The sequence below is a fragment of the Streptopelia decaocto genome (genome assembly GCF_964273445.1).
Source record: "Streptopelia decaocto genome assembly, chromosome: 1".
NCBI classification, from domain to species: Eukaryota; Metazoa; Chordata; class Aves; order Columbiformes; family Columbidae; genus Streptopelia; species Streptopelia decaocto.
This window is the reverse complement of record NC_138663.1, coordinates 40,470,316-40,496,724: the sequence shown is the minus strand read 5'-3', so window position 1 is coordinate 40,496,724 and position 26,409 is coordinate 40,470,316. Positions and strand designations below refer to the sequence as shown.

Sequence of the window (26,409 nt, the reverse complement as noted above, 5' to 3'; positions counted from 1 at the left end):
ACCCTTGGGATCAGAGGAGGAGGACTTTCCCCTTTCCCAGAGCTCCTGTTATTTGAGTGGTGAGAGGATATGTGATGGGAATATAGAGTGTTTCTGACATTTCATGGGAGGATTACAATGGATCGAGCACTGGAGCAACAATTGTTTTCTTTCAATCTGCCTTGAATGAAGTTGAGAAAAAAGGCCAGGACACAAACTAGCAAGGTGTCCACCCTCACTCCACAGCAAAATTCTCCTTGCTGCCAACACAGAGGGAAGAAAACCCACGTGTGCCAAAAGGCAGGTCTGCAGTCTCCCTAGTCTTCAAGGCTTAGGGTAAAGGTGATTCCACATTAAATACTGCTACACAAATATTATCCAAAGGTTTCTGATGAGTGTTTAAGGTGGCCCCAAGTATCTCTTCCATGAGAGTCAATTTCTGCACGATAAACGAACACTTTCACCCAAATAATCATGGTGCAGGACCAGGGCACTTCTGCAGAACTCTACAGAACCTCATTTCCCCCAAAACTCTCCAGAAGTGGTTTTCACGTTCTGACCATGAACTTCTGCAAGTCTGCAAACTATTCATAAGATGTCTGTGGAAGGTTATGGCAACTGTCCAGTTTCATTTGCTATACAAAGTTTGAAAGAAAATATTTCCACTACAGATGCAGGATTATAGCAATCATACTGACATATGTTACTACTGACAGTTATTTAAAGACAGATATTACAAAGCCTTTTTATATGATGCTCCTACCCTGGGCAGTGACAAGTGGAAGTTTGATTCTCGAGCTGGTCTCATGCTACTGTTCCCAGTGACAGACAAACAACAGCCTGATGAACAGCTGTTCCTTAATATGGCTTCTGATGGATCTGCAGAGCTTTAGCTTCCAGGGTTTGTCATTCTCTTGGTGAGATGCAAGAAAGGCGAGATTCAGGTCACTCTCCTGTAGCTCTGCTGTGTTACTATTTGCTCTAATATTAGTAAAAAATCCCATCAGATTCACTTAGCAGGACTCTAAGCAGGTCTCACCTCTTTTGGCTCCAGAAAATGGCTGTCAAGTGAAGCATATCCCACTGCACTCAAGATTTTTCTCCTTCAGGGCTGTGTCTTTCCAGAACTCAACTTTCTGAAGAAGCTAGTAACACCTAATACACCTCTCAGGACTGTTTGCAAAGCTCTTATCTAACATGCTATGTTAAACTACTTAGATCTTGCTCCTGCACAAATTTATAGGCACAGATAACTTGGAGGAAAAAAAAGCGCAAAAATATACTACAATCATTACCATTTGTAGCAAAACCCCAAATATTTCCTGTTTCTGGGATCAAGAAGATTTCTTCTCCGGAGCAAAAGAACTGTCGGGTTATAGACGTTTACCCTCATCTCTGAATCATCAGGTACTTCCCAGCCAAGAAATACTGCACTGACTGGGCAGTGACGATGGTTCTTGTGGTCATACTAATACCAATATGCTATCTTATTTTCTTCTATCTCATAAACCAATCATGTTTTCCTTTCTCCCAAGGGCTTTGATTTTTTTCTTAAGCCAGGAACAGAATTGCTCTATTACCAATATAACTTGGTGCACTCCAGTTTAAAAAAGGAAAAAAAACCTGGGACTTCCTCAGAGACAAAACAAATGTGGCAAGACAACATCCTCCTCTTCCCTGTCTGGTGTCAACAGTAACACAGCTCGCAAGTGAGATTTTCCCAATGCTCCCAGATACTTACCCTGTGTAAGCTTTATGTACCTAAAATCTCCATGTGATGAAAGGTGGCACAGAAAGAAATTTAAACAAGTCTTTGTGTTTTGCTGATGATACAAACCTGAAGTGCCAACCCCTCTCCACCTCTCAAGGGACATTTGAGACACTGTGCTCACCATATACAATGAAGATCTTTGTCTACGTCATCCTACTTAACAACTGCAAAATCTCTATATACTATCCATTTGAGCTAGGATGTGATCTAGGATCACCACTGATTTAGCTAGAAGAGCTGAAGGACCACATACACCAAAGTATCAGGTGCCTTACCTTTATCACTGAAGATAAAGTTGTGATACTCCTTAGGATTTATTTTTCTAAAGTTTTCTTTCCTTCTCATGTTTTGCTGAGAAGTTTCCAATTAGCAATCAGGAAGACAGACACCAACACAATCATTTCCAAAACAGTTACAACCTCAAATATGGCATCACCTCAGGGGGAGGTGAACTCACTGATTCACGAATACCAAACATAGTAAGCAATTCTGCAACACACAAGTCAATTCACTAGTGATGGGACTGAGACTGGCAGCTCACTTCATGCAGATCCCTTAAGCAATAACCTCTTCTTTTACTATGCCACCTCAGGTAAGAGACATTGATTTTTGATCTTTTAAGATTGACAAGGTCCTTTAGAACACTGATATTTGCAAAAGATACCATATTTCAAGAAAGTAAGCAACAGGTCAAAAGCACAACAAAGAAGAAAAACCTACACGATATTAGCAGAGATCCCCAAATTGGAGAATCATTTCAGTCCTGAGCAGGTGTGCGGTACTTCCCTCACTTCATTATCTGATCTTAACTCTATCATCCCCTGACCAGTGCACTTCCCCCAGAAACATGTCCCTCATGGATTTCTGTTCATCCTGCGGAGGAAGAGTCACTATGAATGACATCTCCTTGAGATTACTAGGACACATTATCAAAACATTATCATAAACAGGAATTAAAAAAGGTAGCATCTGTCATTTTAATACATAATTAACATAACTTTACATTAATATGACAAAACCAGTCCCCACTCTGACCTCTTTAATTACATGTAATGCCTTTTCTCACACCCTTCTTCCATTTAGTGAATTCTCCAGGGTAGGAATCCAATCCTTGTTTCTGCATAGGGAAAGCAACACACACAGCGTGCAGATCCGGCAATATACAATTAAATAGATCTTCATTCCAGTGATTGTTTCTTTTCACACACAACTCCAGACACTGTAGAAGCTGAAAAGCTTCCAGCAAGAAACTATATTCTGATCAACACTTCGGCAAAAGCACAGCAGTGCCCCACTCCTTCTGCTGGGCTGGCAGTTCCTTCTTGAGTGATTTTAAGATCCAGCCTCTCACTGCTGAACATCTAATGTTCTTAATTCTAGCAAGACTGCTTCTCTCTCCCATCTACTAACACTAAAGGACCCTCCATTTCCTCAAGGTATTTTTACTACTTTATTTCCACCGCTCTCCCACCCCAAACATCACAGCAAGCCATGCACAGTAAGGCTGAGACATCATGAAGTAGGAGGCTATGACATCACATAAAAAACCCCACACACCATCAGTGAAATTTACTTGTTTAGAAGGAAAGTAGCTGCCTAAATTCAGACATCCCTCAGAAAATTAGGAAGGAAGAAAAGCAGACACAAGGAAGAAAATTTTCCTGTCCCATCCTTACCAGCTCTGTGAAGAGACACCCGCTGTCCCAGAGCCCACAGCCACTGACTGCAAGGAGATTTAAATCAGTGCCACGGCAGTTCTTCTCCCCCTTAAATTTACATCATCAGGTACGAGGAACGATTCTATGATTGCATTTGTCTCCTGAGTTCCTTCTAATATTTATTACAGCTAACAACCTGCAGTGTGCTTGTTTATGCCTATTGCCCAGGGAATACTGCCATATTTCCATCTCAGTTTCGTGACTGTTCCTTCCCCACAGCCAGACAGGAGACAGACAGTCTCTCCTCTGGGCACCTCGGAAAAGACACAGGTGTGGAGGGTGATTGATGGCAGAGCTGGACGGATGAGACCACCTGAGAGTCACAGCCCCAGACAGGAGAAGAGGCAGGTGATGGGGGGCATACCCTGGAGAGCAGGGGGGAGCAGGCAGAACACCCCCGCGGGGAGAACGCGCCCCAGCCCAGCCTGACGAAGCTGAGCACAACATGACTCACTCGCCGGAACCCAGACCCTGCGTCAGCACAGCAGGTGAGCGGGAGCCCGCCCGGGGGCTGGGGCGGGGGGTCCCGCTCTCCCCTTCAACCCTGCTCAGGAGGGGCTCGGGAAGCGGGGACGTGCCCGCGCACCCCCGTGCCTGCTCACCCCACACACAGCGCAGGGAGCAGGGCCGCCCCAGCGGCTTCAGTCCCCCCCGCCGCCCGAGGGGCAGCGCAGGGCGGTGAGGGCGGGACGGGTGCCGGGGCGGGGGGTGTGAGGTGTGTGCGGGGCCTCTCACAGGTGGCGCGACAGTCGCTGGGGAGCGCGACCGCCGCGGGCGCAGGGCTGACAGCCCCGGCGGGCGAGGGGCGGCCCGCCGAGCCCTCCCTCCCGCAGGCAGGACCCCCCCAGCCGGCGCTGCCCGCCAGCCCCGGCTCGGCCGCGCCGGAACTCACCTGCTCTCGTCAGCGGCGTCCCCGCCGCGCTGTCCCCTCAGAGCGGGCACCCGACCCCGACCCGCGGCCCCACACGCCGCTCTGGAGGGCGGCGCGACGCGCATGCGCGGCATCCGGGCGGCGGCGCGGGGCGCTGTGGGGGCTGTAGGCCGCGGCGGGGCGGCCGTGGCAGGGAGGACGCGCACGGCGTAAAGGGGTCTCTAGTCGCGGTGACGAGCGTTGAGCAAGAGCGGTGGCTCCTTCACCCTCCCCCCCCCAAGGCTGAAGAGGTGGCACCAAGCCGTGAAAATCGCAGCTGGGGCGGAAAAGCAAGCGCTATAGAAGGCTGTGGCTCACTGCCACTTTATTGGTTGCATCTGTCACAGACGTGGGCTACAGAGATGTGTACCAGAATGGATTGGGCCTCACGAATTGGTAACAAGCTGCTTCTTGAAGTTTGTTTTGGCAATTTACTCCAGGAAACAAGGGGAGAGGTGAACAGCATCTCTGGTTGGTGCCTCTGTCAACTCTGCTGGAAAAAAGAAAGCAAAGTCCCAAACCAAGTTCTGAAGAGAAGCAGAAGCCTCTAAAAGGATTTGTATATTGTGCCACAGAATGGATGGGGGTGGAAGGGACATGTAGTCCAATGCACCTGCTAAAGCAGGTTCACCTGGAGCAGATGGCACAGGAATGTGTCCAGGCAGGTTTGAATGTCTCCAGAGAAGGTCACTCCACAACCTCTCTGGGCAGCCTGTTCCAGGGCTCTGGCACCCTCAAAGTAAAGAAGTTTCTCCTCATATTCTGATGGAACCTCCTGTGCTTCAGTCTGTGCCCATTGCCCCTCTTCTGATCATCGTGCACCACTGAAAGGAGTTTGGTTCCTCCTCTTGACACCCACTCTTGAGACATTTATAAACATTGATAAGATCCCCTCTCAGCCTTCTCTTCTTCAGGCTGAACAGACCCAGCTCTTTCAGTCTCATAAGAAAGATGCTCCAGACCCCTCATCATCTTCATAGCCCTCTGCTAGACTCCCACCAGTAATTCCTTGTCCTTCTTAAACTGGGGAGCCCAGAACTGGATGCAGTACTGCAGATGTGGCGTCACCAGGGCTGAGTAGAGGGGAAGAGAACCTCCCTTGACCTGCTGGTCACACTCTTCTTGATGCACCCCAGGATACCACTGGCCTTCTTGGCCACCAGGGCACATTGTTGACTCACAGTCAACCTGTTGTCAACCAAAACTCCCAAGTCCTCTGCAGTGCTGCTTTCCTGCAATTTTATAAGAAAGTGACGTTTTCCCTATGTCATTGTTCTTCTTTTTAAACTTTCCAGGAAAGCAAATCCAATGCCTCAGCTGTTAGCCTCTACCTAGTACAAAGATTAATTTCCAGATGATGAGATAGGTTGCCTGTTCCTTTTCTCTGCACAGGGTTGTTTTTTTTCAATCTCACAAAGGAGGAAAGTGGATCAAAAAAGGAGGACTATCCATTTTGCTTCTTGGCTATCCATTTGAGTCGTAGTTTGAAAATTACCAGTGTTCAATTAGAGTTATCCTTTTTAAACACCACTAATTGTTAATAGCACAAGCAGGCAAAATACTTTAAACACCATAAACCTCACAAATGTTTGAGATATCTTGAATATCATACTCTAGATGCAAGGTAAAGCCAGAACAATCTAGATGAGGGGAGATCATGGCCTGAAGTTTCCCATTTCTCTGACTACTTAATACAGACAAGCCTCATTAAAACATACTGTATTTTGAAGTCCTCTTTAAACAATGATGGCCTCAAGGAGAGCAGGTAGCTTCTTTCAATTAGTTCTGCTTTTCTTAATTCTCTCCAGCAATCACACTTCAAAAAGAATCAAGTAATTCTGATCATGTAATCTCTTAGAGTCTGAATAAATAACAGAGGTAAGAGGGAGCTTCTTACTGCACTCAAGCAAAAAAAAAAAAAAAGGGGCTGTAATGTAACAAAACTGGATGAACAGGTATGGGAATCATTCGAGTTTAAGTTAAAGGGAGAAGAGTTTGGTCCAGTAAAGCACAGACATTACAAAGAGAACATGCAGGGTCAGAAATAAGACCAACGCTCTTAATTTTCTCTGGCATCCAATGAATTCCAACATCTTTTTTCTTTCTTTATCAAACAAAACTTACTTGTGATAGAGAATGACTCACATGGCAGAGTTTACCTACCTGCCTTTCAGTGTAGAAGACCTGGAAAAGTAAATCACAATGGCTGGTTCCTGACCTACACCTGTAAATATGATTTTCAGAAGCTGCAGCACCACAGGTACAGTATTAAACCAGCAAAGGGTCACTGCAGGACCACCAGTTTGGTGAGTCAAAAAGTTCCCTGGCCTCTCCCTTTCATTACTCCTAATTCTTTTGGCCTATTTGCTCCCCAAATCGCAGTATTCTGAAAGCCAGAACAATCTTTTACCATCTTTTAGGACACCTGTGGAGAAAGTTTAAGTGCTGATGAATAAGATGGAAATGGAAGTGGGCTCAGTTGCCCTTACCCCTGCTCTTCAGCAAGTCATACCTGAATGTCAGGCAGCACCCGGTGTTGCTCTTTAAACAGCCGCACTGCTCTATAACGGGACAGTGAAAGGTACCTTGATAAAGTTATCTTGTCACAATCGAGCGTTTCTCGGTAACTCAGCACACAATAGATAGAAGTTTGATTAAACAGCAGACAAACAATGAAAAGCCCATCTGGAACTGAGGTGGCTGTAAGTTCTGGGGGTTAAATGTACTGTGGAGAACCACAAAAACATTACACAGTAAACAGACCTGGTTCAATAAGACTTTTACTATCTTCCTGTACCCACACACCTTTGTGGAATATGGCTAAAGTGCCAGCTCAATTTTCCCACCCATCTTGCTTTGGTATGGAATCAGCGCTGGTCGAACCTCTTCCTTCAAGAACTTTGCCACCTGTTCAAGAAAGATGAGAAAGAGAAAATTAGAAAGAGTTCCCTTCTCCTCCCCATTCAGACCTGCTTGTCTCAGTGGGGTCTGTTTCACAGAGACACTTGGCAGTCTGATGTCCAGGGTAGAAAATGTGAAGCCCACAAGGAAAGATAAGAAAGCCAAGGAAAACCAAAGAGAGAAACGTGTCTGCCTTAGTGGTATGGGCAGAAGTACACAATATGTACACTCTCTGGCACATAAGAGGATGCAGATTGCATTACAACCTGTAACACCCATAGCCTCTTTCCACTACCATACCTGCTGAGGAGCACGTCCAGTGAAGGAAGAGGGATCCAAGAGGCTTTCAAGTTGTTTATGGATAGGGCTGAAGTAAGGATCAGCTTGGACACGGGCAATGAAGTCATTATCACCCCCTTCCTGTTTCACAACAGCAGCTGCTTGCTGGGAGAGAACACGAATCTTCTCATGGCAATCCTGTAGGAGCAGGGGGAAGATGAAGGGAAAAGAAAAATCATTCAATTGCTACTGACAGCACACATGCATCTTGCTAACTTGTGCACTGCACTGGACAGCATGCAAATGAAACACAGCTTGAAACACAGTGTCTTGTATACCACTATATTAAACCAAGATTTTCTTCATCCTTCCGGATCTGCCCTTTGAGGCTAAAACAGTCTGAATGACATACATGTTCCCTGTTCAGTTATACCACAAACTTGTGACACTGGAATCCTTTACACTTCTTCAAACTCCCCAAATACTCTTCGGAGTCATTATAGGATTTTTTTCGGTTGTTCTGTTCCTTACTTGCATGATTTTCCCCAAGACAGGCTATAGTAGCCATTCCCAAAATATTCTATGGACTGTAATAAAGGATTTCCTTATTCACCACTAATCATCCCCTACATACAACATCCTGGGTGCATTACAAAGTAAAATCTCTACAGGTTTGGAAAAAGGAAAAGAACCCGTCTATCTTAATGAACAGTGAGACTATGCAAACCATAGCTTACCTAAGGACAGGATGAAGGGAAGAAAGAAACCTTATAAACCTGAAGGCCTTAAGACATCTCTTCCAAACAACCCTCACATGACACTAAGACTGGCAAAACCCTTAAAACAATTTTTAATTGTTTAATTGCTTCCTAATCCCTTGATTTCCTGTGGAATCAATCTGTAAAAACAAGGGAACCCAACTGTAGTCAGGGACCACCTGCAAAAGCAGATGCCACCATGCTTGCCCTAAAATACAGTCAAATGGTTGCATATACAGCCATGTAAGAATCTCCTCATATATATTATCCCTGATCTATCTCCAATTAGGAGGAAAATGATCTCCTGTTCCTTGTTTCCTCCATCCAAGAGCCATCTTGCTCCAGCACTGACCTGCCTCAGGTGAACAGATCTGCCTTCTGCATCTTTAGAGAAGGGAGCTGACCAGTGGTGGGGAAAGGAACTGAGTTTCTACGCTATGAGGTGAGAAAACATAGAAAATGTGCCGTTCTGGTGTTCCCAGTGCATGAAAACAGAACATACCAATGAAAATAAGAACAGATTTTATAAATGTATTAAACTCTATGGATTTGTAATTCAACAGCACCAGAAATAAGGTAGGCCAATAACAAACACAAATGAAATTCACTGTTCAATCTAAGCAAAATATAAAGGACTGTTTAGGTGAGTACGGACATTTCAGAAAGAGAACCAGCTGAAAAGATAATGAAACTTATTCACATGATGTGACCCCTAATAAATTTAGCTAGGAAACTTACTGACTGACTCAGTGACAAACATCAGAGACACAAGGGAAAAAAATAAAAAAGGAAAAAGGATTTTTCCTGACTAACATCGCAGGTGAGTTGTCAGAAATGTTTCAGAGAACTAGAACCACATACCCTACTCAAAGCTTCTAGCAAACCCTTTCGCTATTACTATCTTGCAAGTTTAACTTTTGCACCTGATACGGAAATAATCATAGAAGGAAAAATTACTATCTAAAGTTAAGTGAAAATAAGCTGTTCTATTGAGATGTAAGTTTGATTATCAGTTTTAAACTTAATTGTGAAATTAAATGATAAAGAAATATAATCCAATTTTCTCTGTATTTATGTACTAAGGAAAAACATTTAATTTCAATTTGCTTGAATACAGAAAACTGAATGAGGGGCCATAAACAAAGTTAAGAATAAAAAGCACTATACTGAATGAAGTGACACATGAATGAATGGTTCAGAATGTCTGTCTTGCTTTTTTGTTAAGAGCACTGATTCATTCGTTTAATTTGTAAGGTAGCCAGCCGCCAACATGTTCCATTTAAAGAAGCCTGGCCTGTGTTCCAAGTTCCTTCAAACATTTACAAGACGAAAACGCCTACCAGTATCTAATATAAAAATAGGCCTCCCTCTTCTCCAACATAACCAGCCAGATTAGCTCAAACACACAGTGTTCCTAACAGTAAATATGGATCTCCACAACTGCTCTCTCCTCAGAGAGCAGAGTCTGGGTTTGCAGCACCAGTGTCATATTAATAACTCTGTGGGAACAGGTGTAGAACAAAGAGGTGTGAGATGGTCAGGAGAAGAGCCCCAGGTATTTTTGTTTCTCAGGAGCAAAATGTCATGCAGTGAACAAAGGTATTTTTGACTGCACTTGTACCTGACGATTGCCCCCTGCTTTCACCATTGCCATGATTATGTTCTCTGTGGCCATGAATGGCAGCTCCTGCTGGATCCTCCTCTGAATCACCTTAAGCAAAACAAATAGGAAAAAAGAAACAGCATTATAGTGATTCTGTAGACAACTGGGACTCCCAGTGAACTTCTCTCCCTTTGAATCTCTAGGACTGGATAATGATGCAAATAAATCTATCTTTTTGAACACAGCTATGGAAATCCAGGTATTGAAGCTGATAATACCTGGAATATATATCTTTTAAGGGACATTACTGTGAAAAAAAAAATAAATTTTTTTGTAACCTGTAAGTTACACATCTGTAGGACATCTGCCTTTACAGTATATTTTGGTGATAAGTTCCACAGATCTGTCACGTGGTTCAGGGAAAAATGTTCTTTTTGAGAAATTTTTCATTTACTATCATTTGGCTTCAAGAAGCGCCCTTTCATGCCTGTTCTGCAAACAGTGAGAATACAGTGAGAGTGGAGAGGAAAATTCAGAAACTGTTTGAACTAACAGATAAAAATGTAATCCTTTGAGGGGAAGGATTTTTATATACTTTGGCATAGCTGCAGCATCATCAAGGATGCAACACTGTGCACATTATCTCCTGCTTTACCTTTGGATATACCACAAGTCCCTCGGAGATATTCTGCAGAGTACTGAGGATGATGTCAGCTGTGAGGAAAGCCTCAGCCAGACAGACGCGCCTGTGAAACACACATACCCAGGGCCCCAGTTAGCAATAAAGGCCACGTTCCCCTTCTACCTCAGATCCAGCTCTTTAGTTTCTGTAAATAATTCTGTAAATAGCACTACTGTGGCCCTAAAGCTGGAACTGTTCTTATAAGTGCCTTTTGTTGCTTAAAGTCACAACCAGGGACGCTAAAGAACATCTGACAGCAGCAGCTTTCAAGCTGGGGAGACAGGAGCATTTTGGGCTATTTTTTTTGGGGGGGGTCAGTAGAGAAAGAGGGAGAGGAAAAAAAAGGGTAAAGGTGCACAGAGAAAGCTCCAAGATAATTCAATGATTACACAGCTAGGAAAGAGGGCAGCAAGGTACAGAGCGGAAAACATGAGTCCATCTTCCCCTGTGTTCTGTGTTGCCCTGTCCACCGATCCCACTCTCCAGGAGCACGACACACTGCACTGTCACGCTGTGCCTGGCTGTGCTCGTTGTGGAACTCTCAAAGGGATCCACGCATTTGGTGAAGCTCCTGACAAAAAGGAATATCAAAAGGAAAGGAGGGAAAGGAGAAAAGTAGTGGGGACTGAGCTGTATCAGGTGAAAGGCTCTGTGTCACAGTGCAGCAATTACAGCATCATCAATCTGTGACAGCAGTATTTGGCCCATCTAAACTGTGACCTCTTAAAAAATACTAGTACTTGAACCTTGTAGTACATTTAAGGCCCCCAGTTCTATCACATTGTCCTCAAAAGGACTTTACTGTTTTGTAGGTTGATTGCATTTTCTCTGGCTTGCTCTCCTTTCAAAACAGTATAGCTTTAACAAGAAAAACCCAGGGCACAGGATTTTTAATTGGATTATGAAGTGGACAAATGACCTTTTCTTTTAGATGAGATGAAAACAAAATTTGAAACATTCCAGTACATCTCTCAACACTCTTGGGAAATAAACACACCACATCAACCAATATCCAGTTTCTTAAATTTACATTGTTTTCTGTTGCCTATTCAGCTCTTTTTTTAACAAGATTAGCAACTGTGGAATAAAGTCCTTTTGGGAAAAGATCTTGAATGCTTTAATGAAATTTTACGCAGACATTACGTTTGTGGATATATTTTAAAATATAACAGTCTCATCAACAATCTGAACATTAGTCTATATCCACAACTGCTGTTGTTTATTGCTCCACAAGCCCCCATCTTAAAACTCTAAAGATCTAAACATTTCTACGATTCTAGGAGATCAAATTCAGCAACAGAAGACTACTTTGAAACAGAAACATTTCAAAGGTAAATATGAGCTTTATGCAAATTTAATACAAACTGGAAGATGGAAGCGTTGAATTTAATTGCTATAATTTACTTGAAAATCATTATAGATAACTTGTGCTTATCTCAAAGTAGTCATAATGGAGAATCAGAAAACAGGAAAGTTTGTTGCGCAATATCTAAAAGACCTGCCTAAGTTTTCATGAAACTGTACTTCGAAAATAACATTTGTGCTCTCTCTTTAGGATCTGAACTACTTCTTGTAAAGAACAACACTTTATAAATAGATGAAAATAAGTTTCTTTAAATTATTTGGAGGGTTAAGGGATTGCAGAGAAAATGTCAAATTATTCTTTAAGGAGTGAAGAGGAGCATGGTCAAAAAACACATTTAAAACAGACAGGGAGGAAAAGGTGAGAAATGTAAGAACTGCTATAGTATGCTGTTGAAACAGGAAGACAAGCAATTTAATACCGTGGCTTCTGCATCCCTCCCTCTCTGCTCTTTTACTTTGCAGAAGATCTTGATGTTAACAAAACCTAACAGTTTTCACCTGATCTTAGAGAGGAAACCAGTTTGTAATCTCTAGGTTATATCGAGACTGCTTTTCATCAAGGTGGTAACTTGTGGTTTTAGTTTAAAAATAGTATTTTCTACATACATCAGAAGACCTTCTGAAATTGCTGCATCGCATGATCTAAACAAACCTGTTGGCACTGTCATCCAACGTTCGCTCAAACCACTGCACAGAGGCTGTTTGGAGGGGATCCAGCACCAGAGTCATCAGGTGTCGAGCCAGGCTGCAGCAGCGTTCTGAGCGCATTGGATTCCTCTTGTAAGGCATCGCGCTTGACCCTGTGAAAGGAGAAAGAGTGATAGAAACAGGACATAGAAGCTGTGCATTCAGGAAGAAGAGATGGAGGTCATCCTCCAGATAAGAAAAATGTGTTAGGAATCATGTTTTTGACTAAAGCCTCAAAACACGTTGATTTTCTAAGGATAAAAAGGAATAAAGAAAATAGACACCACCATACTTCCCCTTCAGATCAGAAGCACCCAAATGTGGGGAGAAACAACTGAGAAGACATTTTGCAATTCCACAGAACAGATGAAGTACTACCACATAAAAAGAACAAAGTGACTTAATTTTTAATGCAGTAGTTAGCACCATCTCTCTAGACTACCCACAGCAACTTCAGCAGTGATCAAGACCCCATCTCCTCAATAACATTGTCCTTCAAAGTCAGATACTTATACTGCTGCCCATTGTTCTGGTGAATGGATATCAAAAGCAACCACAGAATGTAGGATGATTCAAGTAACAAATGCTACTAAGGCTTAATTTGCCAATACGCAACTATTTAGGGTGCCTGCCTGAACTTTCTTCCAGCCAAGAGCCAAAACTCTACATTTCCCTCTCCTACCAATGTCAGAAACATGTCATTGGTATTCTTCTGGCAAGGGTCCAGCCAAGTTTTGTTGTCATAAACAGACAAATTTGGAACAAAATGCTGAGTCAAGCTGAAAATATATAGCTCCAGTTAGCTTCATGAGGAATGGAAAATACTAAATACTTCTCAGACCCAAGCCTTCCTCTGTGGGGAATATGTGACTGCTTCTGCTCTCCTCCCAAGCCCAGGAAGTATGGAAATACAAATCTGATTTTAATTACTTAATATCCAGAAACCTTTGGGTAAAGTGCATTTTTTTTCCTTTAAAAAAAGGCTCAAAATACTAAAAATATCAAACCTCAGTTCATTTAAAGCAACTTCCGTCAGTGACATTTCTAAGTTTGTTTACAAAGCTGTACCAACATAAATGAAAACATATATACATTGGTCCAAGAGAAGTCTGCCATCCCTTACCAATCTGGTCTTTTTCAAAAGGCTCCTCTATCTCCTTCAGGTTGGCCAAAAGACGAATATCAGTACAAATCTAGGAAAAAAGCTCAATAAATTAACAAACAGAACCAAACTAACACACGCCAATATATGCTCCTGTTAGTATTCTTGGAGAAGTGTTTGCATCTATGTCTGAGAAGTAAACTGGGGACACAGTGAAAAATTTGACAAAAAAAGACACTGCAATGATACTTCTCAGCCTCAAAATCCCAGTCAAGAAAGCGTAAGGAAACAACAGTGTCCACTGTGTTAGAATAGAACAGGACTTCGAGAAGGGCACATGTTTGCAGGGAATGGAAGAGACACCAGGAGGGAATGGCAAAAATGCATAAGAAAATTACACAGTGGTTTGCAAACACAGATAATGTGTTCTCACTGAGCCAGCCAGCCTACAAAACTAAACCAGAAGAAAATACCACAGATCACTTTAGCCCAAGAGGAGGAAAAGGGAAGGAACAGAAATAAATCAACGAAAAGAATCCGCAAGGACAGAGAGAATAACACCATTATCAGAGAAGCAATTAACTAGGAGCAAATGGTGAAATTTAAAAACTTGTACACCACTGGGGAAGCCATTTGCTCTAATTGGATCAATTTAGCATAGATTAGACTAATATCTGGTGTGGGATTTGTTAAGCCATCTTAAAACCTGCTCAGTAAACTTGCTTTATTTGCCACTGTTCTTAAGATCTTAGAAGTCTGACTGCTAGGCATGTACCCAGGGGTGATTTTACATGACCTCAGAAAGAACAGCTGAACAAGAAACACCAATATCTCTTAGGAACAGTGTTCTGCACCATGAGCACCTTCTCTTCAAGATATAAAATGTTACCCCTTCTTCCCAGTGTATACAAATAGGGTACTCACCTTGTGTATAGATGCCCCAAGACTGGCCAGCACAGACAAGACTTCAATATCCACCTTGCGACTATAGGTCTGCCCTGTGACCATATAAGCCCTAAAAACAAGTACAGAAGTTGAGTGCTCCAGATGCAATTGGAAGACTTGGAGCGAGGAGTGACATGGGTCTTAAAGTGGAGGGTTGTCATTCTGTCCTGACCAGAACAACTTTGGATTCAGGCTGTCAGTTTTGGGCAGGATGCACATAAAAGAGAGAAAAGCAGAGGGAAACCGGCCAGCCATGCTTTGACAGGGAGAAAAGTAGAAGTCGCTTATTTAAGAGGTGAAATTTCCTGTGGGAAGCTGCAACTGGGGATGGAAGGTGGCAAAGGGAGGTAAGTCAACAGCAGCACAGATGTCTGTTTGGCAGCTAGGGGAATCTGGGCCAACATGGACAGCAGGAGTCACGCTTTGTTTACACCAAATTTAGGTGACTAAGCATGCATGTTACATACCGCTTAAATCCTGCCTTTGCAGTCACTAATCTGTCCAGCTCTTCAACCTCAGGGTGAAGAAAAAAACCAAAACAAACAGAGCTCAGAAAGCAACAACTCAGGAAGGTCAGTAACAGCAAAAAGGATCCTTTGCTTTTCATAGTTTACTGTCAACAAATGTTTTACTTGCTGGGAAGCACTCTCTCCCCAGATTCTGCTCATTTTCACACAAGCCCTTATCAGTGGGCCGCAGAGGGATCACAGTGCCCTTGTGTATTTGATACCAGAATCTCCGCGTTCCCCCAAACAGAACAGCATTTCAAAGGGGAGGACTGCAAAGACTGCAAGTCTATATCCTGGGCTGTTTGACTTACTTTACTATGGTCTCCCTCAAAGAGCTGCAGGAAGCTGGCTTGAGTGCCAGTGGTGCCTTTCACACCACGAAAGCGCAGGTCATCCCGAGCCCGCTCCAGGTTCCGCAGGTCCATGCACAAGTCCTGAATCCACAAGCAGCAGCGTTTCCCCACCGTGGTGAGCTGTGCAGGTCTGAAAACAATCAAGAACAGACACAACTCATTGACAATTCGCACAGTAACTCCATAAGGACCATGCTTTACTGCAAGACCTCCTTGCAGGTTGCTCACTCTGACTCCTCTGAGCAGAAATTAAAAAGATCTGGCTTACGCAGGATGGGCCACTCACTACAAGAAAGACACGGAGGTGCTGGAGCGAGTTCAGAGAAGGGCAATGAAGCTGGTGAGGAGTCTGGAGTACAAGTCTGATGAGGAGCGGCTGAGGGAACCGGAGCTGTTTATCCTGGAGAAAAGGAGGCTGAGGGGAGACCTTATCGCTGCCTACAACTACCCAAAAGGAGGTTGTAGCATGGAGGGTGTTGGGCTCTTCTCCCAAGTAGCAAGTGATAGGATGAGAGGAAATGGCCTCAAGTTGCACCAGGGGAGGTTTAGGTTGGATAGTAGGGAAATTTTTTTCACGGAAAGCGTTGTCAGGCATTGGGACAGGCTGCCCGGGGAAGTGGTTGAGTCACCGTCCCTGGAGGTGTTTAAAAGACATATAAATGAGGTTCTTAGGGACACAGTTTAGTGCCAGAATTAGGTTAACAGTTGGACTTGATCTTAAAGTTTTTTTCCAACCAAAATGATTCGATGATTCTATGTAACAGCACATATGTATCACCAGTAAAGACTACTGAAGACACAATTATTCTTTTCAGGAATTAGATGCAATTACATCAAGAATTACATCAAAGAGAAAACAGTAATTGTAGTTTTTCCGTGTGTTAGGGGATAAGCGAGAAGCGGTATCTGCAGGTGTTTCACTACTACAGCGTTTGAGTTTTTTAAGTAAAAGTGACTGGCGGCCCACTAGTCCGGGTATCTAGAAGGGCTTTCACGGCGTTATCCCAGAGCTCTGCCCAGCCAGTGCAAGTACCGCGACTCCCCGGGCTCCCGCCGCCACCGGCAGGCGGCGCTCCGCCCCCGCGCCTCCGCTGGCCGAGGGCGCCCCCTGCCGGCCCGCGGGCCGCGCTGCGCCCGGGGCTCTCGGCAGAGAGAAGCCCGGGGGCTGAAAGAACGCGGGGGTGCGGCTGTCCCGCACCCCAGTGCTGCCCGCCCAGGCCACGGGGGCGCCCAGGCTGACTTACAGCTCGAGTGTGAATGTCCCAGTGCGGAAACATCCGCGTGCACGTTGTGATTTTAAATGATTCCTCTAAGGGACTGTTCCTTTTTATTTACAAAAATGCATTCCTCAGCTCTTGGGCAAACAACGCAATAATTAACAACATTGTTAGCCAACACTTTTTGTAAGACCTACACATTGAAATAAATATCTGCGATCTTCAACCACACTGTCCCCCTTCAAAGCCTTCCAGGAGAAAATGGGAATATTAAACAGAGTCTTTTGAATCCTTTGAGGCTGTATGTTGTGGGGCACCCAAGGGGAAATGGTGTTACCTTTGCTTACAGTGCGAAGTGGAGCTGGAGAATTGGAGTACTGCTGTTTCCTTTCTTTGCTGCTGCAAATATCCTGACCCCTCTAAAATGTTTGTTTGAGGAACAACATAAAGGCATTCAGCAAAAACAAAGACTGATGAAGGTTTCTATTAGAAAATATTCTGAACATAAGACCTATGGGGAGAGGCTGAGGGAGCTGGGGTTGTTTAGTCTAGAGAAGAGGAGGCTTAGAGGTGACCTCATCACTCTCTATAACTACCTGAAGGGAAGTTATAGCCAGGTGGGGATTGGTCTCTTCTCCCAGGCAGTTAGCAATAGGACAAGGGGGCATGGGCTTAAACTCTGCCAGGCGAAATTTAGGCTGGATATTAAAAAGAAATTCTTTACAGAGAGAGTGGTCAGGCATTGGAATGGCCTGCCCAGGGAGGTGGTGGTCTTGCCGTCCCTGGAGGTTTTTAAACTGAGATTGGACATGGCACTTAGTGCCATGATCTAGTAAACGGACTAGAGTTGGACTCGATGATCTCTGAGGTCTTTTCCAACCCAGTCGATTCTGTGATTCTGTGAATTACCCACATAAACTCCAAAGATAACCTCTATGCTGTTTTGAAAAAGCATATGCACACGGACAAGGTGCTTGTGATTAAGTTCAGACTTCAAAAGGGGGCACGTGAGATGTGGAAGCAGGGATGGGCTATTCGGGAGGAACACAAAGAGACTGTCCAGCACTGCAGGGATGGGGTTAGGAAAGCCAAAGCCCACCTGATGCAGGATGTGAAAGGCAACAAGAAAGGCCTCTGCAAGGACTTAGGCAGCAAAAGGAAGGCCAGGGAAAACACAGACCTGTTCCTAAATGGGGGAGAGGTGCTGCGGACAAAGGACACAGAAAAGGCCGAGGTATCAATGCCTTCTTCACCTTAGTTTTCACTTGCATGTACTTCCTGAATACTCCTTTGTAATCTTTCCAAAAGCCAAGATAAAATGGAGTTCAGAGAATATGCCTCTGAAAAGCTGCAGACAACGAGGGACCTAGAACTAGAGCTGATTGCACTGACATGGCGTATACAGCAAGACTATTAATCAGAGGCCTGAAAGGATGAATTTTAAAGTGCCAGACACCACATCTGACATGACCTGTGTTTGATTTCCCTGCCTCTGGCATTCCATATCACTGGGATAGAAGACCCAGGCTTAAGTCAAGGTGTACAGTTTAACATCTCTGAAAACAAATTGTCTTCATGAAGCGGCAGATTCATCTACCCCAACAACAGACCTATCCAGATCTCATTGTCCTTTTACTCAGCAGTCTGCCTAAAAATTTCTATTCTATTCACAGTCAATGTCAGAAGTGCTGCACAAGAAGTATAAATTTCTCTGTTGAACAGAAGAAATTCTTCCTGATTCTTCCCAGGGATCCATACAGGGACATAATGAAAACTGATGGATCCTGAATCACCACTTTAGAAGAAAGCTTCAGCTATAGTGCCAGAGTAGCTGTAGTGATAAGTAGCCAGAACAAACCTTTGTAAGCTGCAGTTGGAACACACACAGGAAAACAAACAAAGAAAACGTGACTGGAGGACAGGCTTACTGCAATTCCCAGTCAGGCTTTTTTCAAACAGCCCAGAATACACATACCTATGTTCGCCAGGAAGTTGTTCCTTATGAAGCTGTGTTAAGCAACTACTGACAGCTGGTCAAAGCAACAGTTCAATTTCCTGAGACAAGGATGGAGTTAGGCACAAACCCCCTTTCTGAACCACCAACAATGTCTTAATGACATCCAGCAGTACCAACTGCCACTGGTCAGAGATGGGAAAAAGAAGGATGAAAGAAAGCAGCAGCAGGTCAATTTAACCAAAGCACAGCCGACAAAATGAAAGCAAAGGCTGATGGTTACTTACTGGTAGTGAGTGAAGCCCAGAGTAGGCAGGTCAGCGTACTTCTCAGCAAAGTCGGCCAGCCGGCTGATCACCCTTGCAAGCTGGTGGATGCAGGAAGGATAGAAGGGAGGCAGAATGAGAGCAAAAAAAAACCCACAGCAGAAGCTAGCACGCTTAAGCACAACAACATTGTGAGAAAAAGGGGAGGAAAACAACTGTGCAATCTTTGAACACCCCCCCCTCTTATTGTAGAACATGGTGTTTTATTTTTTCAGGGCATGCATGAAATTTCTACTTGCTACAAAACTTGAGCAAGAGATGATACAAGTGTTTGGACTTCAGTTCAAACTAGTCTGGCCCTCGTGCCCAACTCAATCCTGCACCAGGTATTTTCTTTATTCCTGGAATTAACCAGAAATAAAGCCGCTAGGGGTAAAATTGACACGTGTATGGTCCAAAGCAAATTGAGTGCTAAGACATTCAGGTCAGATAGACAACACTGCACTACACTCCCACATTTCACCTCAGAAAATTGTATTATATAGCACCTTGAATACTGACATGCTCCTATGAATACAGATAGAGCGAATGCCTAAGCTGACCCTGAAAGCAATACAATTGTTTTCTGAAACTAGTACCTGTGGCACAGAAACAAGGAGTTGCTTATAATTCCCATGGTGAGCAAAGAAACTCTGGGGAAAGACTTGAGAAAGGAAAGGAAGATAACTTTGCTTTCTTGAGAATAACCCAAACAGACAGCTCCTCCTAGCTTCCCAGCAGGGCTTAGGAAAATCCAGGTTAAACCCAGGCTGTTCACAGGACATCAGCACTGATGATGACATCCCACTTCTGAGACACTGCCCAAATGCCTCCTCACCTTGGGTAGCAGCAGGTTAAACCCGTCACGGAGCACAATTAGATCCTGAAAGAAGCAAAGAAAGGAAGTTTGGGTCATGTCTGAAGGACCAGACATAATGGCTTCTCTCAAAGACAACACAGATCATTGAAATACGCTTTGTCTTCTCAAAAGTCTCAAAATGGAAGCTCTGCTTTCCTTCTTGCATCAGAATTTGCAGTGAACTTGCTTATGAGAGAAATGTTGGATACATCATTGCTCCTTCTATACTATCCACAGAAAGTCCTACTGGGCAGTAGAAGACTCAGTTCCACTGACCAGGTATGAATGATTATTTTGATATACTCCTGATGCCCATGGAATGACAAAGTCCTTCATCCCAAGTGGAAATGCTGGCACTGCAGACTAAAGACAGCATGAAAGTAAGTGGACTGATGAGGCAGCATTTGTCTTTACTCCTTTGGAGACTCAGGTACTGGTAGGTGCCAAGTGTCACAGGGAAGGGGGGTATTACCTAAAAGCCAAACAGACTTGCAAAGCAGTAGGGTAAAAATAATCACGCAGCAGCTTCTGTTTGGACAAAAGCAGATGTGAAGTTGCAATGAACTGGACACAGGGGAGCAGCAATATCTACCGAGAAATCAGGCTTTAGTTTGCACTCAGTTTTAGACTGTTTTTTCACAATCATTTTACAGTTCTGTAAAATGGTGGTACTTCCTTTTTCACTTAACACATTTTTCCATTCTCTTGGCCACTGAAAAGTTTCTTTTACCCTGAATTAATAGAGGGGTTCCAAGCAGCAGGTGAAAGCTCATCAGCTGCATATATCAAAAGCGGCCTCATTTTGTAAGTCAGTGAACTCTTGTCCTGTTAGCATAACTGACAGTTCACGTTTCTGCATGTGTTTGCTACTCATGTCTCTTATCTCCCTGAATATTTAACATGCAATCAGAGTTTAGGGAACAGTTAGTTTTGAGACAGATCTTGCTTCATGTCGTAAGAAAGAAGGCAAGAGAAGCTTGCCTTCCTAGGGCAGCTAGAGTGAAGGGGAATTAACTTCAACAGCACAACTAATAGAAATGTCTGAAAAATCTATTTAATATTATTTTATAAATAAAACTTTATAAAGAGCTATCAAGTAAGCAACTGTAGCTTTGTTTTGCCAGATCTGCAGGCAGGAAACCAAAATATTTTATTACCGTATTATCCCCTACATAACATGAAGTTGCTCCAAGGTGAATGATGGCTGCAGCTTTTGGACAGCAGTGGGCAAAGGTGTGAACGTGGGCCATCACATCGTGACGTAGCTTCTTCTCTTCCTCCGCTGCCATCTTGAAGTCAATGTTGTCCAGATTTGCTTCCATCTCCTGTATCTGCTCATCTGTGATAGGAAGCCCAAGTGACTGCAAGGGGAAAAGAAGTTCCTATTTCATTTTGTCTCTAAGAGACAACTCGAGGCAGAAGCTGTTTGGACAATTTACTCCCATGGGACATCTCATGCAGGACAATATGGCAAAATCAAAAGCTGTAAAAGCAAGGTTGCATTCTAGAGTTCTCCAATCTTTTCCAATAGGACAGGACAGTGTTCATGGTCAACTGCTCCTCTTGGGCTTCATACTTCCCTCAATTCCATAACATCCCTGTGACAACTACAAAAATTAGACATATAGCAAAAAAGTGATATAAAAATCTTGTAGCTTTAACTTCTTTTAATGAAATTTACCCTCTGGGTAAAGAATAATCCAGCTACCATGTGACAAGATAGCTTGTGTCAGGAAGAACTCTCTGGACCACAATTAGACCTAAGCAACTCTAAGTAGTGGGCTCAGAACAAGCTGGAAAGCTACATATGTCTGCACTTTTCCAAAAGTCCTAAAATATTTGTCTCAGTCTGAATCTGGAAACTTGGGAAATCAGTTGCTTCGTCTGCAAGCAGAAGATAAATGTTCCTAGTTCATGCTCTAAAATATTTGCTAAACTTTTTCAGAAAGCTCACTTAAAAATAGAGTAAGATATCAAACCACAGAATTATACACTGGTATAAATCTTGCACAGCTCTATACTCAACACAAGTTAACTGAGAAAAATGTTTTTTCCCAATACTGAGACTTTAAAAGTCTCACAATGAACTTGGCATTATTGCCTTTTCCAAACTAAAATGCTATTGTCTGGTGCATTAGTAATTACAAGTCACCAGCCAGGAAGCTTCATGGATATGAAGTATTTCAAAAGCTGGTTCTATTCAGAATCAAACTGACTGAAAAAATGTTTTCAATGGGGAATCTAGAACTAGAGAAGACAGTAAGTGAAGCAGATGTGTCTTCAAGGCCCTCATCAGTACCCACGTAACTTAAAATATGATGCTGCAAGTGTGATTGCACAACCATGAGTGTCCGTATGAATGAGGAAAAGTACCAGACTCCAGTCGGCTATCTGTGAGGTGTGCTGATGCTGACCGTAGGTGCCTGAAAACACACAGGCAACTCAGCAGGCAACACTGTCTTGTATCAAGATTAAAATCTCGCACGTTGCTCACACATCTGCGATCTGCTGGGAAAAGCTGACCACAGTGTGCACTCACTGACAGCCACAGAGAGGAAAGAAAGAACCCCCAAGAAAAGAAACTACTTGTCATAGGAATACATGCAAGGTCGGGTAGGGCTGAGGCAAATGCTCTTCTTGTGCGACCTCAAACAACACGTGAGGCCTCTTCCCTAAGAGATCTTGCTGATACTGGCAGTACCTCAAATGGCCTTCAAACCTGGCTACCTAACAAAACTAAGCAGGAAAACTACCCGAGGAAGAACACAGGGTTTTCTCCAAAGCACTACAGGTCAGAGATGCGCTGTCTGGATTGTGCTTTTAAGGTGTCATTCCTCCAAGGCTCTTTCAATACTTGGATATTGAAGACTGAAAAAAAAGAATGAGGTCTCATAACACAAATGATTTTTTGTTCAAAAAACCACAAACACTAGATGGGTATGAACTCACACGCTTCAGCTCTTAACCCAAACTTTAATGACTATCAGTTGGGAAAACATTAGTTTAAGGAGCTCTCTCTTACTCATCTAATCACACATTTTGCTGATTCTTCTCTTTGAACCTCCTGGTATTACCCACTGTAAGGAACAAAATACAAACTATAAAGCTTCTCTGTCTAATTCTGTTTTTAGTGAAATAATTTTTCAGTTCTTATTTCACATATTCCAAGTGGACTACTCAATTCTTTTTCCCATAAGTAAGGTGAATATTGAAACCATGTACCTGATCCTGTACTTCACCTAAGATTTATCACTGAACTGCACATCACCTCTTTCTTTTACTGCTTCCCTGCAGTTTTTAGAAAACCTATGTTTAGATCCTCCTAATATTCTGATCTGCTGAAAAACAGGCTTTTAGGATGATTGCAGAGGCTTGAAAGATGTGCAGTGGATGGTGAGTACTACTAGAATAAATACCCATAGTCCATTCCTTTTGTTTTAATGTACCCCAAAAGAAATATTATGTATCTTCAATAAAGAACCTGAGGAAACTGCTTATATCTATCACCAGCTGATCACTGACAGAGCTAACAGGTGCTGGAAGTAGCTGACATCAGAAGACAAACTCCTCCGGAACGAGGAGACAGATAAAAATAGTAGTCTCCCTCTTCCCACTACAAAAAGGGTGCTCAAGAAATTGCAAGATCTGTCTCTGCTTTCTGGGAACAAAACTCTGGTGGCAATGGGAGGGAACATGAGGGTCAAGAGACAGGGGAATCCCAAGTTCAGGGCTTGGCAGTGGAAACTAGAAGTCTTACACTGGTTCTTTCACCAGCTTGCTTTCTCCTACTGGGCAAATCATGTCAAGTATTTTGTTCTTGAACAGCAGAAAAGGTGATGATTATCTGCTGGAATTGGTATGGCAGTGTTTAAATTATCATGTTTTGAACATGAAAACCTCTTTAAGTGTGCATTCTTAGTGTTGACCCTTCCTACACTAGATGAGATTTGCAGTCAGCTCACTCCAGCATCTCAGCCTTGACAATACCTAGCACGTGGTATTTCAGAAAACTCCTCCTATTTAACACAGCTGTATAATTACATCTTCACCTTCTAAAACATCATGTTTGTTGCAGCATACTATTGATGAGGCCACCGTAGTGGTGTGATGCTTGAGTGGAGAAGAAACACAGCGATGACAATAGTAACAGCCAGACCTAGTGTTTGGATCACTTCCTACAACCCCAGTACTTTGAGAACAGAAACTGAAGGACTCTGGACAAAACAAATGGGCATCTATTAAGTCTGAAAGACAAAGCTATCGTGTCAGATGGCACAGTGGTTTTGTGTGGTCTTTTTTTTTTCTCCCCAAGAACATATTACAACATTTTCACTGTCAAAAACCTGACATGAGTCTTCCTCTCAGAGACAAGGAGTCAAGTTAGCACATCATAAAAACTGACTGTGTCTCAACTAAGTAGCTGTACCCATTCTCCATACCGGGACCAAATCTAAAGTAAGAAGGTTCAGTTTAACTACATATAAAAAAATGTTAACTCCATAGACTCTACTACCCTGTTTCCCCAAAAATGAGAGAGGGTCTTATATTAATTTTTGCTCCAAAAGATGCCTTCTTTTTACATGTATGGCTGCCTAGACACTACTTAAATTGACTTTTCTAATGAACTGTAACTAGGGCTTATTTTTGGAGTAGAGCTTATATTTCGAGCATCCTCAAAAATCACCCTAGGCTTATTTTTGGGGAAACAGGGTAACACAACAGCTCACAGTCATATGGACATACCCTCATCCTCTGCTTCCTAATAGCTGAATGGATGCCAATTCTTTGTGCTATCTTTTTGTGCGTGCGTGTGGCGCTTGGCCTGTCAGAAACGTCACAAGCATTTCTGGGGTTAGCTGTTCTGCTCGCTTCAGCCAAAAGCAAACTTCTCTCCGAAACGAGGGCTATCCTAATCCAACTGGCTGCAGATGCATGGGGCAGCCCGGTTGGCACAGACCGACGGCAACCTGATTGAACGAGAGAGCGGGTGTCATCAGTCACACCTCCCGAAAGCAAACAGACAAGTGCTAGAGAGAAGGACACCGATGTTTGCTCAGGAGGCAACCACCCCCCTCCAAAAAAAAACCAAAAAAAACCCCCTAAACCCTAAAACTGCTTATCAAAGTGTTGAGACAACTAATTTCACAAAGAAGGCAAGAGTGCAAGGGGGAGGGAACGAGAGGAGAAGCGGCGATTCGCTGCGGGGTCGGGCAGGTGGCGGAGCGCGCCCCGAGGGTTGTGCAAACCCGGGCTGGACGCTCCCCGCCCAGGGGCGCCTGAAGGTGGGTCCGGTTTCTCCCGCTCGCCCTGGGCCGCCGCTCGGTCTCCCGTCTCCCCCGGTTCCCGCGCCGCAGACACCCAGCGAGCACAGCACAGTGGCTCCTCACACCCGCCGGTAACCGGCCCTTCCTCCCCGCCCGCCCAGAGCCCTGGAGAGAACGGGCCGGAGCCAGGGAGAGGGTCCCCCGCGGCAGCTCCCGCCCGCTCTCCCCTCAGCGGCCCCGTCCCGCCGGTACCTTCTCAGCCTGGGCGAGGTAGAGCCAGAGGCGGCGCCAGGTGCCGAACTTCTTCCTCTCGCTGAAGTTGAAGCCCATCTCGGCGCTGGCGTATCGCGACACCAGCGGCGAGCGGTACCGCGACAGCACGTCCTCCTCAGCGCCGGGGGTCGCCATAGCAGTGGCGGCGAGGCGATCACACCCGCCCGGGGCGGCGCGCCCGCCGGCACCGCGGGATAAGGGCGGGCGGCGGCACCGCCCCGCTGTCGCGATGAGCCCCGCCCCCGCCGCGGAATACGGCACCCGTGCTGCGCGGGGGGGTGACGGGAAGGAAGATGGCGGGGGGCAGGCGGGACACAGGGTGACACAACCCACAAGTGACAGAACAAACGTGCAGAAACCAAGAGTATTAAATGCTTAGCAGCCAAACACATTTATTAGTCTTTTTCTTTTTTTTTTTTTTCCAGGAACCCAAAAATATTTTGTAGTTATAACGTAAGCAACTGAGTTGCACATAATACAATCATATCTTTCAAAAAATAAAAATAAAATAAAAACAAAAAAAAGCTGTTTAAAAGCCCAAAAAAAACCTTCAGAAAACTTATATAAGTATTACACCATCTCTCAGTTTCAATGAAATGACGAAGACTTAATTCCTTATTACTCTTTTCACACTCCAATAAAACATCACCCTTTTTTTTTTCTTTTTTTCTTTTTTTTTTTTTTCTAAATCCAGCATGAGAAATACAGTACCTGCTATGGCAAAAATACACATAAAATGCAACATTTCAGCTTATTTGTACATTAGTAGAGTTTAAACATTTTTCTTTTTTTTTGTCTTTTTTTTTTCTTTTTTCTTTTTAAGTGAACCAGTGATTTTAAGTACCACTATACTAAAAGTAAAATAAAAATATAGAAAAGGAGGAGGAGGGGGGCAGCCAGCCATACGAGAGCACCTTCTAAAGTGCCGAGTTTCTGTGTCCATGGAAAACCCTTAGGAAGTTCAAACACCTGCGA

The 26,409-nt window shown here is 43.9% G+C and overlaps 2 protein-coding genes across 3 annotated transcripts in view; both read right to left on the bottom strand.

Moving 5' to 3' along the window:
• SGSM3 (small G protein signaling modulator 3) overlaps positions 1-4,489 on the bottom strand; it is a 30,461-nt gene extending 25,972 nt beyond the window's left edge. Inside the window, exon 1 of one of the 2 annotated variants that reach the window (XM_082068322.1) lies at positions 4,361-4,489. The gene's annotated coding sequence lies outside the window, so the exon portion shown is untranslated. Of the gene's footprint in view, positions 1-3,426; positions 3,474-4,360 lie in introns of those variants that run through there. The other variant, XM_082068323.1, reaches the window with a different exon arrangement.
• Positions 4,490-7,128: 2,639 nt separating this feature from the next.
• On the bottom strand, positions 7,129-25,655 carry ADSL (adenylosuccinate lyase). The gene is made up of 13 exons (XM_082073654.1): positions 25,414-25,655; positions 21,055-21,258; positions 19,877-19,921; positions 19,021-19,100; positions 15,521-15,692; positions 15,168-15,214; positions 14,680-14,770; positions 13,777-13,846; positions 12,619-12,766; positions 10,575-10,665; positions 9,938-10,027; positions 7,580-7,756; positions 7,129-7,285 (listed from the first exon to the last, which is right to left on the bottom strand). Exons 1-13 carry the CDS (start codon positions 25,567-25,569, stop codon positions 7,199-7,201), a joined length of 1,458 nt encoding a protein of 485 aa, XP_081929780.1. The 5' UTR covers positions 25,570-25,655; the 3' UTR covers positions 7,129-7,198.
• Between the last annotated feature and the right edge of the window lie 754 nt (positions 25,656-26,409).